Raw genomic sequence first — 18,284 nt, 5'->3', positions numbered from 1 at the left:
AATCACATTTTCTTATTCATCTACTTTTCCCTAGTATGAATTTAAAATGATTACCTTCTTCATTAAAAATATTGTGACACAAGCCTGCTTTCATTTTTTTTTTTTTAGATAAAACCTGTATTTTCTGCATGTGCTCCTGATACTAATAATCCAAACTCGATTTCCTTGACATTATTTGCAGTCATGTGGTGAAATACTATTTTTTTTTCTCTCTCTCTCCTTCCCTCTACATGTGTTTGGAAAGATTTCAAGGAAAACTACCATGAAACTCCATGAAAACTACCCTGACAGCCCAACGAGAGTCCTAGTGCTATGAAAAAAAAAATCTTTACTCCAAATGGAACATTTTTTTTTTTTTTTAGTAGTGGAAGGAAGGAGGGTGTGAAAAGGAGCAATACTTTCGTTTCTGTTCAGCACTGCTGCATAAAAGAGCCACACAAAAACAACAAAAAGAAATTTTCTGTGAAAGGAAATCTACAACCTATACCCAAAATAAACAAGATGGAATGAAAAATCCAGAATCTTTCCATTATATTAACAGTCAAGTGTAGTAACTTTAACAGGCTCCCATTTAAATACAAGCTGATTCTGTGCTACAATATCTACAGTGCTCAACTATCAGGTCTTCAGGATCCAAACATTTATTGGCCTCCATTTAGGCTTCCTAACATGATATTCCCTGTTAACCTCCAGGGATTCTACAGCTGGATGAACTATTTATCCCTTTACGTCTTTGCTGCACCATGTGTTGGCTTGTACATGAACATCACTGTCCAGGAAAGAATATGGCAGGAATTCCTCATGCAAACTTTGCTATATTCCTTTGAGATCATTTCAGGAACAACCCGTTTCTTTTTTGACAAATGCACAGAAAACATTAATTCGAGGAGTTGAGGTTGTTTTATTTTAACACCTAATACAATCCAAATTTAAAGGATTACTTGCACAAAAAAATAAACACATTTGGTATAAAAATTTATCATCACTTTAACACCTTTTTTTCCTCTTATGGCCTGCACCTTCTCTGGAGCAGAAACATATAAAGACTAATGGCACAAGTTTGTTTTATCCTACAGCATTTTTTGTTTTGTTTTTACATACTCAAGTACCCTAGAGGACAACAGCCCGCTGTATACAAGAACCATTTTCTTCAGCCTGCTGAATTAAGTTTCATAAAGAACCAAAGCTATAAAGGCATTTTAAAAACCATTGTCTTATATTTTTTTTTTTAAGAAGCAATGACTTTCTGCACCATTTATATACATAGTGTTACATAACAGCTCTTGAGTACAGTACATGCAGCAGAATATATCTGTTGAATATAAAACATACATTTAAAATCTTGACTTATCAGAATTTTGAAGATTGAGTAATTGTAGAATGCCCATTGCTTAGAGAAAATGGTTTGATAGTACAAATGTCTGCATATGTTGGCCACTGGCACAACCCAAGGCTCACTGGAATAGTATCTGTAGCACATCATTGTGCATAAACAATTTACTTACAATATTAAAACACAACCAGCAAAATCAATAGTTCAAGATCTTATGACTGCTATGTTAACCCTTTTTAAGTGGTTGCAAAGTGGGTAGGGGGAGAAACCCCCACCACAATTCCTCTAAAAAAAAAAAAAAAAAAAAAAGATCTAGTATGCAATTTGTTTTCCAGATGAAGACATTTATTTATGTCTACTGCCTCTTCTTTTCATTGCAGCCGTACACTGTGGACAGTACCATTTCCCTTTTGGTGCTTCTGTCAGTCCAACACATCCGTAATGGAACCACTCAATGGGGCACTACAAAAATAGAGAGAGAGAAGGTGTGGGATTTTGCTTTTTTCTTGAAACATCTATCACAAGTAAAATTCTATGAAAACAGAAGTGCTGGCAAAAAGCATAGATTCTGCCTTCCACAAAAAATAAAGGGAAAAAATGAGGGACTGAATTCCTCTTCTTTTCTAACATTTCTAAGTGACATAACAGTCATCACTCACTTCTGTTTGAATGCAGCAGTATCTCAGTAAGCACATGCTTACGCTTACATGTTCTTTTAAACCTTATTTGAATGGGATACATGGTACTAGTAGTGAAAGAGCTTCAAATTCCCAGAAATAAGGAGTATTTTAAATACGTCAAACCTTCCCAGGAAAAGGTGTAGACTTCTAAGAGAATCTGAACTGTGGGGAGACAGATGTGGAGAAGTTTCCTAAAGAATGATTCAACTCACATGGACATTAATTCGCATTGTACTTTTCACACAAACACTTAAGCTCTACTTCTGTTTAAATTTTTCCATAAAGTTTTCTATGAACCTGACACTACCACTGTTTCTAATATCAACTGCAAACCTCTCTTTCTCTTCTTCACTCTTTCACTGACTTTCTGCACGATTCCTTCAGTCTCAATATAAGTCATGAAAGAGGAAGTAAGAATAAAAAAATAAAGTAGTAAAAGTGAAATCCATAAGCATCAGAATATTCAAGTGGTATGTTTCCGATATTTAAAGAAAGTTTCAAGGTTGGAATGTTTTTTTTTTTGTTTGTTTGTTTTAAATTTTAATCTGTTAATAGAAGGAAAAAAGTTACAAGTATGTAATTACAACGCTTAAGACTGTGAGCAGCGGATGAAATATTCAAGTTTGTTTAACGCAAAGGTTCAAAGTACAACTTCTATTTTTTGTATATGCTTTTTAAGCAAAAAAAGGTCTTTCAACCAGAAAAAAAAATACCAAGCGGCAGTTTTGTTTAGAACAGAAGAGCTTCACAAACTTAGAAGTTCTTAAAAGCAAGTTTCACAGGACTGAATACTCATTACACACAATAATTGAATCTTTTCATGCTTAACCAAGGAGAAATACATGGAACTTGTATGTGGCTGGGAAGAATAATATTAGAAACATATTTCCTTCTGTCTCTATTCACTTCCACCTATCTTATATGTGATTTATTTACTTTTAACATCACTGGTAAGTCCAAGATGAGGTAGGGGACTTGAATGTTTTTTTGGGGGGGGAGGTTTGAAAGCAAACTAAAAATAAAAATCTTTACCGTTCTGTGTTTTCACTAATATTGAAAACTAGTAAGAAGCACACTACTGTAAAAACAATTCTAAAGAGAAGCAGTTCCTGTAAGCAAGTTACACACACAAGGACTCTCTTGTGAACATTCAGAATGTTGTTACTTACATCTTGGTTATCACAGCCTACCATTTCACCGTACGACACCTGGTATAAAAGAAAATAATTAAAAGCAATCAACATTTTAAAAGGGATGGAATTCAAAGCATTTTTATGTTTGGTATTTCCCTTGCACATATGGCAATTTCAAGCTCTATTTGAAACAATTAGATACCTTCACAAGAATCACAGAATTCTATAAAGTCTTAAAAAAATCCAATACTTGAAAGTATTTAAAATGCCTGTTCTTATTTTATACACAAGTGTCTTGTGCTCTGATTCAGTCTTTCAAGTTTCTAGGTGCCTTTTACAAAAATAGTATCTTTACCATCATTTATTTATTTTATAAAAGAAAAACTAGAAGAAAACAAGCATTACTTTAACTTAGCATTTTAATTAAAGTCACTGTGAACTCGTTCAATTCTGAATTTAAAAGTTCCTGAAGTCTTTATTAAAAAACTCAGAACTCTTCAAGTATGGCATATCACAGGAAAGCTTTTAGTTTTAGCTTCAACAGTTGAATTCGTTTTTCGTATTACCGGTAAATAGATAAAAACATTCTGTTTATAGCTATTTATAGCACTGAAATTCTGCTCATTTAAAAAAAAAAATATCTGTTTATAAACAAACAGAGGAGAAAGTTCACCCACAGTGAAATAGTAAATCCAGTTGTATTTCATGCTGGAAGACATTCTTACCTGATTACAAATGCAGTAACGTGGCTCATTTGGATCATAGGTCCAGTCAACTTGGCTATTGGAATCAGACTCCGGTATTACTGCTGTTTGCTGAGACAGTTCTTGTGCCAGTGCAGATGAAGAAGAACACGACGACAGAGAGGATGAAGAGGAGGATGATGAGGACTGCTGACTTGAGGATTTGTTGTTGTTTCTGGAAAAAAGAAAAAAACAGCATGCCATAATTTGAATTCATTTACTTCCAATTGGAATGTCCTGAAAGTCCTGAAAGCAATTCTTTGCCAACTGAAGCACTGCAGTATGTAAATCCCAAAGTGGCATTCCCCTAACAGATTTCACTCAAGAACTGAGATGGTCAAACTGAATCTCTTTGGAAAAGTAACCCAGTCTTACCAGCTTGCTAGTACAAGATAAATTCCATTGATGAAAATAGCCTAAGAGCTTTAAGCTGTCAAATAGTTTCAATGGATGCTTTTCTTCACAGAATTTTAATCGACAGACTTGGTGTCAAGTCTCCATCAAGAAAATATTACCGATAAAACAGAAATTTGCATATAAGTAATATGTCACGTCCAATAGAGAACAGTTTTTTGAAGATGACTGATCCCTATGCTAATCTCTACTCCAGCATCACCAATCGCTCCTCTGGAATAGCACCAGTATACAAATCCTATGCCTTTGCTTCTATGTCAGGTCAGACACCCAAGACATATGTAGATGAAAAATGCGTCTAAAAAATAAAATTACTAACTGAACAGTGAATGAACACAAATCTGTATGAAGAAAAAAAATGCAAGTCAGTTTAAAATGCTGCACACTCTGGGACAAACTCTTTCAAGCAAGAGACTAGAGTCCTGAAATGCTTTAAAAATTCCTCCTAATCAGAAATAAAATTAATTTAATTTTCTCTTAGATTGTCAGATGTCATAACGTGTTGTGATTATTTGTGAAGTGGCATGAAGAAAATCTCCAGATTTATTTCAAAACCATCTATAAAGCACTGCATAGTAATCCCCAACATTTACATTTAGGCCAAATCTTCTCTCCGAAAGAGGGAAAAATGAGAAAAGAAACTACACAATGTAACAGACAAAAAAGCAAATCAGAAATCAGAACATTTAAAACCTTGAAGTGAGTTTGCTTAAATAAAAAGAGATGTGAGAGGAGAAAAAGAAGAAAGTCCTGTACAAAAAAAAAAAAAAAAAAGACCAGCTGAGAATAACTACTTTCTGCTTCTTTTTTTCTCCCATGAATATTAAATACAAATTATTTCTAACACGGCCCATGACCTTCAAGGGAAAGTTTAGCTCTCTTAAAAGCATAACCGCAGTCAACAACAAAACCTACTTGCTTTTTCTGCCACTTCGTGAATCTGTGTTTGATGAACTTAATGTTTGTGTTAACGTAGATGCCAGAGCTGATGATGAATACCCAGTTGAATCTCTGGATAATGAAAATTCTCTTCCAAGCTGAAAATCATTGTTCTTAAATGCTTCATAGCTGGCTTTTAGACTGGATGTTCTTCTTCCTTCCTTCATCTAAAAGGAATACTCACAGTGTATCAGATTGCACAGGAGAGCTCTTATGTAAGACATACCAGGACGCTAACTATTATTCACACAGATTCATAAGTTATCCTTAAGTTATCCTTTTACAAAAGGATGTATGGTAAGTGGTAAAAATGGGTAAGAATATCCCAGAGGAAAACCTACAAAATAAGCTGTCCTTTTATGGAAGATGTAGAGGATGAAACTGTAGCATATAAACGATGATAATATGAGAACTTAATCACATCAGCTGAAAGTGATTGTAGAAGTTCAGATTAAAAAAAAAGTCTTTCTTCTTAATTAACAGTGGATGGCAGGCTGACAAGAATGTTTTGACATTACCTGTGCTGTGGCTTGCACTGCTTGAGCTGCTGCCATGGTAATAGCACCGGCCCCCGATCCTGAAGATAATGAGCCCAGGTTATATGATGCCAATGGTTGAGAAGAGTTTGTATTGTATGCATTGTTTGAAGAAGATGATGAACTATTGTTTCGACACCCTTGATGAACAGAACACATTGATGAAATTCAAAATGAAACTAAATTCCTCTGCATTTTAAGAAGAATTATATATGACAACCAGTGAAAGAATAGGAACTCCACTTATGCACCAGAGTTGTCCAATCACTTGGAAGAAAAAGATAAAAATATATATATAAAAAAATAATTTGACACAGGCAGTATTGGCTTAAAAAAAAAAGTTCCCTATCCTAATGTGCAAGGAAGCCTTTTAGACAGACAGTCCCCACATTCAGCTACTGAGTAATGGACCCGGCTGCCATGTCTATATAAACCTAATCTCAGTTGAAATAAGACTTTTTCCTCAATTGTCCCAGCAGTCAGTAAGAATCAGAACGTACAACTTAACTGTTCCTAAAATAGCACAGTCTTAATTTCAAAAAAAAAAAATAAAAAAAAATCACAATTGTAATGAACCATAGATTTTCATGACCATCTACAGACTGGCACCTGTTCAAACATAGTTCCATTTTATTTGCCATCTCATGTGAAATTCCTTAAAAATGAATAAAGGGACTACAAAGGAGACTTCTTTACAACTAGCATTAAAACAGTATTAGATTCCAAAAACAAATGTAGTTTACTTACTATACCCCCTCATGATCTTTCGTTTTCAGAAAAGAAACTATCAAATATCCTCATTTTGAAAATGTACAGAAAGTTGTGGTTTGTTTTTATTCAAAAATCAAAAGGACTTCTCACCTGTTTTAAAAAACACAATACTCAAAACAATTTTATTTCATGACAGCTGAATGCCAGGTTGTACCAACCCTTAAAAGACGAATGAAAATTATTTTCCTACTTGGGAGATTAAGCCCATGTGGCTCTTTCCAAAAATAACACAGATCTCTTATTTCTACCACTGGCTGAATGAAATGGTACTGCTATTGTCTTCCAAACAATGTAAATAAAAAGAAACAGTGAACATGCAGCTGTCAGGTGACAGTAAAGCTGATGAACTTCATGGAAAACACAGATGAGTAACAAGGCTTGCAATTTCTCACGTTTCAAATGACTGAATATCCCAAAGGAAAAGCTATGAACCTCTAATTTCAAAAAGAGAGGTTCACTAATATAATTTGATTTCTTTTCTCCCTCTAAAAATGTAGTAAAATCTAAAACAATTAAGATTACCTGGTGTATTTTCTTTAGAAGCATCCGAAGTAAGGGTAGATAGAAGAGCTTCAGATTTAAACTTCTTCTCAGGAACATGATCTGTTGCACTATGGTGAGAAGATGGATTGTGTTTCCTTTCTAAGTAGAACAAATGAAGGGAACTTAAAAGCAAAACTTTTTAAGCTTGAAAGTAAAACTGTAACTAAGACAATAAAACAGCACTTTCAACTAACTGCCTCCAGCAAAACCTTATTTCCTTCATGCAGTTCTTCTGAATAGAAATCATCAATGCATTATAACATTTTTTTCCCCCGATGTTTGGAAGAAAATAATACAAGTTCAGACTTTTTTTTTTTTTTAACTTAATACTACTTGATGACTAGAGTAGGAAACCTTAAAAAGTAAACATAGTTTTAATCTCCAATACTCACTCTCTACTGGAGTGTGAGAATGGGCGTGATGGTTATTCACAGGCTGTGAGGGTGTATCCAGCTCCAGAGACCCTAAAAGGGAGGTAAAAAGGATAGAAAAGTTTAAAGTCACCACTGACACTTTTAACTTTCAGATATTAAAAGTCTTTACAATATTAATCAAATCACTTCATAGTTACATTTATTTTAATCATAAGGATTTTTGCCACAGTTCAAATCCTTCCCATAATAAAACCAGGAGAAATCAAGTAGAATCAGAGTACCCTGACTTGGAAGGGACCCGTAAGGATCACCGAGTCCAACTCTTGGCTCCACAAAGGAACACCCAAAAATCAGACCATCTGTCTGAGAACGCTGGCCAAACACTCACAAACATAAGTCTGGAAACTTACCCAATATACCTTTGGGTCCTACATCCAAGTCATTTATGGGAACAGTAAAGCCCTAAAATGGAGGGAGCCCTACAGAACCCCAACAGTGAATGGCCACCAGCCTGACGCAACCCCATTTGCTATAACCCTCTGAGCCTGACACACCAGCCAATTGTTTGCACATCGCATTATATGTTTTTCTAGCTGTATGCTAGACATTTTGTCCAGAAGGATGCTAAGAGAAACACTATCAAAAGTTTTGCTGAAATCCAAAAAGATTACACCTACTGTCTTCCCTTGGTCATCTAAGTGGATATCATTGTCATAAAAAGAAATTAAGCTAGTTAAGCAGGACTTTCCATTTGTGAAGCCTTTTAAAACAAAGCAGTTTTAAAATGGAAATTGGTGACTGCTGCTGTGCAACTGTTGAAACACTGTTAAAATCAAGGCCAATAAGGAGAACCAAGAACATTGCTTCCAATATGCTACTTGTTCCAGTGAGTTGCACATAGGCTTGTAATGCTGCACCAGAAATACTGACAATCTGTGCTGATGTAAACTGAAAAAAAAGATCATAGCTACACTTATGAACATAAATGTCAAAGTGCAGTAACAGATAAACTGTATTAATGAGGTAATCTCCCATCTTGTCACATTGACTCAAACCACGCAAACACTGAAATATCCTTCAAGGTTTCAGATCAGCACCCAAATTCTCTAATATTCAAAATACAGTGTGGAAATCCAAAGAAGAAATAAAAGAAAAAACAAAATACAAAGGGTGGAGTGAGGGTGGGCAAATGCAAGTCTAAGAATAACCTATCTTGCAATATTACCCGCTCACCTCAATGATTACAACATAGGAGGGACTATGACCATAAATACCTATTAGAACAATAAACAACAACTTGTGTATCAATATTCAGCAAAAAGACTAGCTGCAAAACTAAGCATTTTACATTTATACAGAAGACAATTTAAGTAATTCACATCCATTTCTCCAAATCTGCAGTTCCTACATTTCTTCTTTACCTCTTTCTTTTTCAGTACTTTAAAAAAGTACTTGAGAGTCATTACAAAAACGTAGAAGTTACTCTAGAAGAGGTCAATAGCACAGAGGTATTTTGGCTGAGCTGACATTCATCACATTATGAATTAGTCCAAAGGCTGCCCTCTGGAGGAACCTCAATAATATGTATTTACTCTGAAAGCTAAGAATGTTAAGAGGCTTCTACTTTTCATCCTATTAAATAGTAAGTACCTTAAAGAAGTAATATGCTATATGGTACATTTATATTTCCAGTTTTGAAAATCCTACCTACCTCACCAAACAAATGCCCCACCTTAAGTTAGTATTAGATCGTAAAACTTCAGCTTGGATTCTGATTAAAATAAGGTAGTCCTTTTCTGCAGTTGTTAATTCATTAAAAAAACACTTACTTCACAGTTTTCTTTTTGTGCCTGTTATTTTACAATAGCAATTACAAACAAAGTATCAAAAGAAACAGCTTTTATGGCAAATTTAAAGTTCAAAGAAAGAATATTTACTCCTAATTTCTTCACGTGATTTAGCTTACCTTTTACTAGCCTTGCTTATGAAGAAGAGTCACTGACTCTTCTGTGATTATGGAGCTAAATGAACTTTGAAATTCAAGAACACAGAAAACACAATCACATTTGAAGTTGACGTCTAAATGGTGACCGGTATAGAAAGGCTGGATTGTTCCACACCAAGCTGGCCACAGACCTGTCACATTATATCATATTTACATTCTGAATACTAGCTTTGCAATACTGCACTATTTGTTAAGCAAGACGGTTTCTTCTCCAAAATACTTGACATTCCATGCCTCTAACTGGAACACCCACTTTCCTCAATGTGGTGGCAATCACTTTAAGAAATGGTACGCTTTCATCTGGGTGAGCAGGTGGCAGGCTTAGGTTGCAATACTTATCTAAATAACTATAGCATTACAAACGGTTTAAAGAATTCTTTACCTTACTGTAGCAATTCACAAGTGCTCAGTGAAAAAAAGTTATTCTAATTTCTCAGTTGTATTTTGACTGTGCTGGTAAAAACCAAGGTTGGAACTAAAACCTGAGAATCACTGACAGATGAACAGTATGTAGATCAAAGTGTAATTTCAAAACAAGTGGAAATATTGCAGGCTACTAACAACTTTTTTTGGTATTTTATTTTTGTAAAGTGATAGAAAATCCATCAAGAAAATTATGTATACTTACGTCTCTCTAGTATTTCTGTAATCCCAGCATTGTCTGCTTCAAGTTCCATTTTAAATTTAGCTAGTTCCTGGTCCAGTTTTCTTAAGTGACGGTCTACCTGTTTTTGAGACAAAGCAACAGTAAATAGAATCCAGTTCTGGAACTCAAATAGCAGACATAGATTAGAAGTGTAGATAAGTATTTCCCTTTCAGGGATCTTCTGCCATATAGCACTAACCACATATAGAAGAACACACAGAAGCGTAACTTGTTGTTCACCTACATTCCCCTAACTCAGCAGAGACACTAGATGTACTTGAACTAACACCAAAATGGGCTGTTGCTTCTAAGTTGCCCAGAGAATTACAGGACACAGCATGGCTGCATATTGGCCTAACAGCTTAGAAGCCCTCCTCTTACTGTAGGCAATGTTCCAAGACACAGTGTTAAGCATTTCTTTTGAGGAAAAAAAGGCTAAGAGCATTTGGGGATGTTGTGAGTATGGGTATAGAATGTGGAAAACAAAGAACAGTGTTATGATGTGTGTTTTTTCTTTAGAAGAGCTTGTGCTATGGGGAAATTACAGGATTCCTGAACGGCAATACTTGCATGTATGCCACTGTGCATCTCAGTAAGCATCAGTATTGAGTAGAAGGGTCTCTAAAATGAAAATATAAAGACTTATGGGCTTCTGAATAAGGTATGACATGTTCTTGAGTACCAAAACCTAACATCAACAAAATCTAAAGAAACACCATGTTTCAAATGTTTTCTACATCTGCAGTCATACAGCAGAATACTACACCTATATTTAAACTATTACAAATTGAACAAGTTTTTGCAGTTATCAACTAACCAAGAGGGTAAATTACAACACTCCTTAGTAGACTGAAGCAGAACCAAAGCAAAACAAGAAATACTTGCTACTATATGTCTACTATATTTTAAATCAGTAACTTGTAGGTTTTGTTCTCTGAGAAGGTGTAAAATAAATATTCTTAAAACTTGAAACGCACATACTACAAGGAAGAGTAACTTCCCTGTGGTGCTCTTCAAAAAAACAAAGAAATCCCCCAAAAGCATATGCTAATTTTAGAAATCCAAACTTTTTATTTCTGTACATTTTGCGTACAAGCAACAAAATTTTTAGAAGTCAATAAAATATTAAATGTCTTTCACCAGCAAAAGGTTTGTGCACGAAGGTGATGTAACACAGGTACCCCAGCTTTAGTACTTATTGAAATGTTGAGAAGTCCTTAAGGCATTAATTCAGGTAATTCAGTACACGACTTCTGTCTACTTACCAAATCATATATTTGATTAGCCAGTTGTACTTTTTCGTCTGCATCTTCCAAAGCCTTATAATAATCCTGTTATAAAGAGAATGTTTTTAAATCATGAATGTAACCAAATTGCTTCAGTTATTTTAAGCTATTGTAACCCAGCACAAAATGTATGTTAAAAGTAGAAATTCAAGTAAGTTCTCAGAAAGACTGTGAAATTCTATTGTAAGCAACAATGGGCTAAATGCTAGATAAGAGCTCTATTAGGTATCAATTTTTTATTTGTGCCTTAGAAAACATGAAACTACAAGATGTGGACACTTCCCCTAGTAGTGATATTTCCATTTCACAAGCTGGTTCACTTCTAAAAAAGGACCGGTCTTGGATTTGTATGGACTCAATGTGAAATGATGATTTTTACTTCATATGGATCTTTAAAAGCACTGCAGATACTACTGCCCTTCCAAATGATGCTACACAGTAGTGTGATGGGAGGCCTTTTCAACACTAGTTAAATATGGTAAGAAGTATATAATTTAACTTGTAGATTAATTAAAAAATAATTTGACTAAAGATGCAATTTTAAAATGTGCTCTGAACACTGAAAATCCATAGATAAGACTTCTGTAAGTTTGTGTAAGCATATTTTATCTTTAGTTTTAAACAGGCTTTTAAGTTTAAGCTTTTTAAGTGCCTTTTTATTTTGATTTCCACTGAAAAGTGTCTTGCTTAGGTGAAAAATAACTGAAATCTTTATCCCACTAAAATCAAAAAAATATATTTTTTTTTTATTGTAGTGAAGTTAACGTTTTGATTTTCATTTTTTTTTTTTTTTTAAATAAAGACATCTATTTGTATTAATTAAGGACGCAACCCTTGGCTTACTAAGGGGCTGAAGTAGCATGTGTAGGAGACTAGAGAGGATTTTTTTTCCTGACAAAGTGATGAACCACCTTGCTAACAGTACCACCAATGCCTAAGTGCTGAAGGATAAAACAAAACGAAAAACACATCCATCTTCTCACTCTTCTCTCCCTAATGCTACATATACCATATGTATACTATACACAAGGACATGGGCAGAGTCACAGACAATGCTGAAACTAAGCTTGAAAAATATCCTTTAAAAAACAAAAAGGCCAATTAACTTACACAGCTTCAAGTCACACAAGCAGGAACAAAATGTCTCAAGTTGAAAATTTAGTACCCAGCTTCTTCACTGCTTTGAGGTCCTAACATTTTTTTTTTTTTAGTAATAATAATAGCAAATACTGGCTAAAACTTGAGAGAAACGCCTGATCAAAGAAACCTTTCAGTCATTTTTCTCCTCTTAGGTAGTTCTATCCATCTCCTGTTAAAGCCCAGGGGAAGTCACAGCTCCGAACACTTCAGTAAGTCTCCATCAATGATAAACTATTTTTTCCTAAGGTTATCTTCTTTTTCAAAAGAAAAATGTGACCCACTCCTGTGATATCCTTACTTTTTTGATTGATGTCATTTGTTCTTCTCTCCATTCAGGTTTGTTTTTCTTTGCGTTCATAAAAAATTCATTCACCCTCTGCTCAAGCTGATCCATTGCATCTGTAGCACAGGAAAAGATTAAGATAATATTTATCTTCTAACATACGGAAACATTATAAAATAAAGCGGCATACTGCTCTTAAACAAAGTTGACAGGACCAAGGCGTAAACTACTAGAGCAAAAAAGAACAAAACAAGTGACAGCAGACAGAGGAGGGAAATATTTACCTTAATTTCCAAGAAGCAGAATTGCATTCTGGTAAGATTCTCATCAAGGTTCTTGTGCTCTCCACATGGGACAGGCAGGCCTCCAAGTTCTAAAGGTTTTTTGTCCCTAAGAGCAGTGGTAGTGACTTAAAGCATGACCCAAACTCCTCACCCAGGGCTCTAGACTGCTGACTTTGGAACATTCTAGCCAGTTACAAACTGGGCAGGAAACAAAATGTTCTCCTGAGAAACAGTCAAATACAAAACCAAATAATTGGAAAAAAAAAATTAGTGCCTCAAAAGGGTAGAGCAACCAAAGAGTCAAGTCACCACCTTTACCTCAAGGCCCTCTCCAGTAGTATTCAAGGAAGGGTAAGAGCAAACTGAAAATGCTCACAGGGGTACTCCCACCCCTAGCCCCCATATGGTATGGTAGAACTGAGAAGAAAATGCACAGAGAGAGATACCATGAGATACCATGGACAGGATTCTCATTACATGTAGCTGAGAAATATCGTAAGGGGAACAAGTAACACAAATTTTCGAACATTTGTGATTGTAAGGAAGGAAAACATCAACTACAGGTTACTTGTTCGGTTATTGATTGAGACAAGAACAGAGATTTCTTTTCCTTTCACCCTTCTTCAAAACAAGCACCAAGTTTAATATTTCAGCAGCTGGACATGCATGTTGTATGTGCATGCAACAGCTTGCATATCTCCAAAAACAATCAGGTGCCCCAGTCAAACTAGCTTTGAGAGCCTGGCTAAGCTCAAGATAAAGGGAAGTACTACCATTTTATTTTATTTTATTTTTTTTAAGCAGGACTCTCAGCAATACAGTCCAGATAATAGTTTCACATTAAACATGACAATGCACTACCTACCTATGGAGTTCTGGCTCTGGGTGTAAAATACGTCTTAGAAACTAGCATTAAAACTGCCCCATATGATTGGAAGCGGAGGGAGGAGGTGGAATAACTAAGTAACTACTTCAAGAAACTCATGAATCCGCAAATATGATTAGTTAGTTCTTTGAAGCCAACAGAGCCTGAAGGTATTCTCAGTTTTGTAAAACCCACCAACTAGAACTAGTTGGTCATGTAAGTAATAACAACAAAAATCGCACGTACTAAACAATCTACAATTTATTGATTTTACCTCTGCTGAGAATCTCCAGCATCAGAACCAACACATAACTAGTAACTTTAGACTGGAGAGAGCACAATTAATCCTAAACCAAAACAGTTGTGACGTAGACTCACAACATTATTTAGATTCAGACAAAGTAGTCAACAAACTTAGGTGTAAAACAGATTAGAAGTGGGAGAATCTTTATAGTGAGCATTTTCCGCTTTCACTGTGCTATTCTGAGGGAAGATTACGAAGACTGAACAGCAAGCAAGCAGCACACATTTTACATGGAAGCTTACAAAAGCTTTGTTCTTTGACCAAATGACTATAATTTTGTTCATAAAGCTGAAGGACAATGTGCTCTATCTCCTGTTACTAGAATGAAAACAGCCAGGTGATGATTATTATAATGGCTCCATAGACATGAGAATGAGAAACCTTTCCTCTACTTATTAAGGAGGAATTTTGGTCTGTGTGAAATTGCCTAAGTGAAAACTTCCACAGAAATGTTTTTCTCCAGAAACATGGCAAAGGGGAATGCAGGTTATCTCGATCACATTATATGAAAGGTTATCTACAGTACACTTAAGTCCTGTTTTTTTTTTTTTCCCCTCTCCTTAACCTAACCGTGATACTACATTCTGCCATACTAATTTCTTAGAACAGATTTCCCAAGATAATTGCCAGAAATTTTATTAGAACTGAGAACTTTTTATAGAGCTTGGTATTTTACCAGAGAGGGCTGGTAATCCATGACTTGTATTTAGGCAGAGAAAAACATTTTATACTCCACATGGAAATCTCTCAGTTGGAGCTCAAGAACCAAGCTGCAACTCAGATGCTCTTCACTTTTCCCACAGCAGCCTTATCAGGACATACAGTTGACACCAGTCTGCTTATATTTCTTGAGATGACAAAAAGCAGCACCTGCCCCTTCAGAAATCTGTGTGGTCCAAACAGGACAGAATATAAAGCCAGCATTCACTCTTAACACACACACACACATTTATCTCTCAATCAAGACTTCTGCAGGTTTCTGGCACATCATCACTTATCAAAGCACTGTTCTCAAGTGCTTCAGAGGCACTGAATCTTCACAGCAAGAAGTCACTGTTACATAGCACCACAATAGTCTATGGGTTCACATGTTGTATCCAACCTGCCTTCTGAAGAGAGGCAAGCCCAGAAGTTTCATTAGGACTTTGGATGCCTTTTGTCTCACTGTGCAAGAATTACTGAAGTACCAAGGTCCAAGAAAACTTTCTCTACGCCTAAGGTTGGTCTTTGCATACTATATTCAGTGTTACATGCCACTTCCAATAAGCATTAAGAGTGATTTTTGCCACTTCCAGTTAAAGCAAAGGAAACGACACTGATGCAACCTTGCTGGTGCTGGTTGGCTCAGTGCTCGAACACACTTCAAGAAACTAAGAGTTTGCCTCTCTATTCAACAGAAGCCAATTTGTTTTATCTTATGTGGAACTATCTAAGTTGGTAGTTCCACCCCCTCAACAGTTACTTCAAGTGTTCTCGCTCATACAGGGCAATTGATCTGTTCTCATAACTTTTAAGTACAGAAGCCAATCCAATGCTTAAGCCATGGTATACAGAAAATCCTATATCCATTTCAACATGTCACTAACCTATTACACTGAGCAGCTGGGTCCACTCAAATACCCAAGAGACCTCACCTCAAACTAGTATAAATTAAGCTATTGGTTTCAAGAACTGTGCTCCTACAGGGTAAAATATTGAAAGCATGGTGTTGCATTTTGTATTACTGTACAACATTCACTTGTTACTTCAGCCCTTACTCTTTCTCTCATTCTCCTTTATGAAAGTTCAAGCATTCAGTGCTGACAATCTCTTGTACAAGTTTCATTAACAAAGACCTCAGCATCTCAGTTATAAATGAACGTATTAATTCTGCATTAAAACAACAGCAACACCTGAGTGTTACGGGACACAGGTCTCTGATGAGACTGTTAGTGAAGATCAAAAGGCAACACATCCTGAAATCTGTGTGAGGCGGCGTGTTGCATTGGGATCTGCGCAGATACGCACAACAGGATTTATAAAGAAATCATAAGCTGACTGTATGTTTGGTTAAGCATCGGCTACGGCACGAGAGCCTAAGCAAAAAGCTCCTCCGCATCCGATACGGTGAGGGGGGCTGGCTGGAAGGTTTCCGAAGCAGCGCACCGCTACCTGCTGAAAGAGTGGGGCAACAACTCCAGTTTCAAGCCACCACCACTGCTCTTCGGGACCGAAAACCTGCAGAGCTCGGGACGCGCCGCCCGCAACGCCCGCGGGAGCGGCACAAGCCCGGCAGCGCCGCTCCCCGGCTGGGTCCTAGCGCCGGGCCGGCTCCGCGACAGAGCCCGCGCCCAGCCCCGGCGGCTCGGGGCCCTCCGCAGCGCCGCCTCCCGCGGCCGGCAGCAGCCGGAGCCGGCGGCGGGGCCGGGCCAGGGCCGAGGGGAGCGGCGGGGGCCGGCTCGGCGCGGAGGAGGCGGGGAGGGGGCGGGACTCACGTACTCTGCACCTGCAGGTCCATCTCGCGCATCTCGGTGAACCTGTCGCGGAGATCCATGGGAAGCTGCTCGATCACTGCGGGCACACGGATGGGGGGGGAGGAGGGGGGAGGCCGGTCAGGCAGGCAGGCTCCCGCCGCCGTGGGGGAGGGGGGGCGCCGCCGCTTCGCCGTTCGCGGCTCCCCTCCTCCCCGCTCCTCTCTTCTTCCTCCCTCCCGCTCCCGGCCGCTCGCCCCCGGCCCGCAGCCACTCACTCTCCAGGTAGTCCTCCAGATACAGCATGGCGGCGGCCGGGCCAGCGCCCAGGGGCTTCTCGCTCGCGGGGGCTCGTCCCTTCCAAGATGGCGCCGCCGCCAACAGCACCCGCCGCCCGACTCCGCGAAAACAACATTGGCGGCTGACGGCGCTCGCCCCGGCCGCGCCGCGATTGGCTGCCCGCGGCCGTGACGCGCTGCCCCGCCGCCCCGCGGCACCACGGGAAATGTAGTCTTACCCCCTCCCGCCATGTCAGCCCTCCCCTGAGGCGCGGGGGCGGGTAACGGTCCGGTCTCCGTGACGGGCGCTTCTCCGCAAAGTCCCCTTTCAGCCCTCGCTTTTTAGGGCACAATGTAAAAGTGTCTCCTCAGGCTGCTCCGAAGTTCCTCAGGAAGCCAGCTCCGAGTGGAGCATCACAAGCACAGCTAAAGAGAGAAAAACTTGCAACTTTTTTAAGCACGCTTTATATTTTTTCGGTGTTTATTCGTTCCTTGAAATGCATATAGCTGGCAGTGTCGCATAAAAAAGCACAACAAATGACAGAGAAGGGGAACAAATCTCTAATTTAGGTCTTCTCATGAGGGAGCCAATGTGAAAAATGCTGCCCTGCTTCGCATCCCACAGTAACACGGGCACTAGCAACTCTAAGTATACCACAACAGAAGCTTCACTGGGCTTCAGAATTGCTCCTTACACTAGGAAACAACAAGCATATAATAAAGATTGCAACCCAATCACAATACCTGCTGTAGTTTACTTTAAAATGTTCGGGGCTGAAGTTTGTCTTGGGGTTTGAATCCCTCAAACACTTGATTCATTACTGCTTTATCATTATTTTATCGGTCTTCTTATGGACTAATGCATAGAAGAAACTGATTGCTTTTATCCAGACATGCTTACAGTATAACTTGGTGGTTTTTGACTGGGGGAAAGGAATTTTTAGGGACTGCGTGATGTCAGGTGTGGGTGCAGAGAACGTAAGAGTTGGCATAGCAGAACAGACTCGTTTTTAATATGCTCTTTGTCTCATTTTTCTGTTGCCATCTGTGCCATGGGCATCTAAGCAAAGAAAGAAAGTATATGTTTAGGCCAGGTCTGAGTAAAAACCTATAAAAGATGTTTTTGAGTGTCAGGACTAAAGGAAAACTGCATCCTATTGGCAGTTTGTAAATTCACACATTGTGAGTGATGAGCTAAGGGTGATTGAATTTTGGGAAGTGAAGCATAAATTCTGCCTGTAACCTTTATGAAGACTGATGTTAGTTATGTCTCAAAT

At 37.9% G+C, this 18,284-nt stretch overlaps 1 protein-coding gene across 4 annotated transcripts; it reads right to left on the bottom strand.

Moving 5' to 3' along the window:
- Window positions 1-881: 881 nt before the first annotated feature.
- On the bottom strand, window positions 882-17,168 carry ING3 (inhibitor of growth family member 3). 4 transcript variants are annotated; one of them, XM_068669578.1, is made up of 12 exons: window positions 17,008-17,168; window positions 16,758-16,829; window positions 12,842-12,942; window positions 11,383-11,448; window positions 10,100-10,196; window positions 7,485-7,556; window positions 7,072-7,191; window positions 5,761-5,918; window positions 5,219-5,409; window positions 3,872-4,064; window positions 3,183-3,221; window positions 882-1,795 (listed from the first exon to the last, which is right to left on the bottom strand). In XM_068669578.1, exons 1-12 carry the CDS (start codon window positions 17,033-17,035, stop codon window positions 1,679-1,681), a joined length of 1,254 nt encoding a protein of 417 aa, XP_068525679.1. In that variant the 5' UTR covers window positions 17,036-17,168; the 3' UTR covers window positions 882-1,678. The 4 variants fall into 4 exon arrangements, with proteins under 4 accessions (XP_068525679.1, XP_068525678.1, XP_068525680.1 ...); XM_068669577.1 differs by having other exon boundaries at window positions 16,765-16,829; XM_068669579.1 differs by lacking the exon at window positions 17,008-17,168 and adding an exon at window positions 13,111-13,216.
- Window positions 17,169-18,284: the final 1,116 nt, after the last annotated feature.

This window comes from Anas acuta, chromosome 1 (assembly GCF_963932015.1).
Source record: "Anas acuta chromosome 1, bAnaAcu1.1, whole genome shotgun sequence".
Lineage (NCBI taxonomy): Eukaryota > Metazoa > Chordata > Aves > Anseriformes > Anatidae > Anas > Anas acuta.
The sequence above is the reverse complement of the archived record's forward strand: the minus strand, read 5'-3'. Positions and strand labels throughout refer to the sequence as shown.

What these genes read in the sequence shown, in the direction of transcription:
- ING3 (XM_068669577.1), bottom strand. Translation starts at nt 17,144, where the DNA reads ATGTTGTTTTCGCGGAGTCGGGCGGCGGGTGCTGTTGGCGGCGGCGCC. An exon ending in TGCGCGAGATGGACCTGCAG is followed by an intron (nt 12,943 to 16,764) that starts GTGCAGAGTACG and finishes CCTGTGCTACAG; the next exon opens with ATGCAATGGATCAGCTTGAG. An exon ending in CTAATCAAATATATGATTTG is followed by an intron (nt 10,197 to 11,382) that starts GTAAGTAGACAG and finishes TCTCAAAAACAG; the next exon opens with GTAGACCGTCACTTAAGAAA.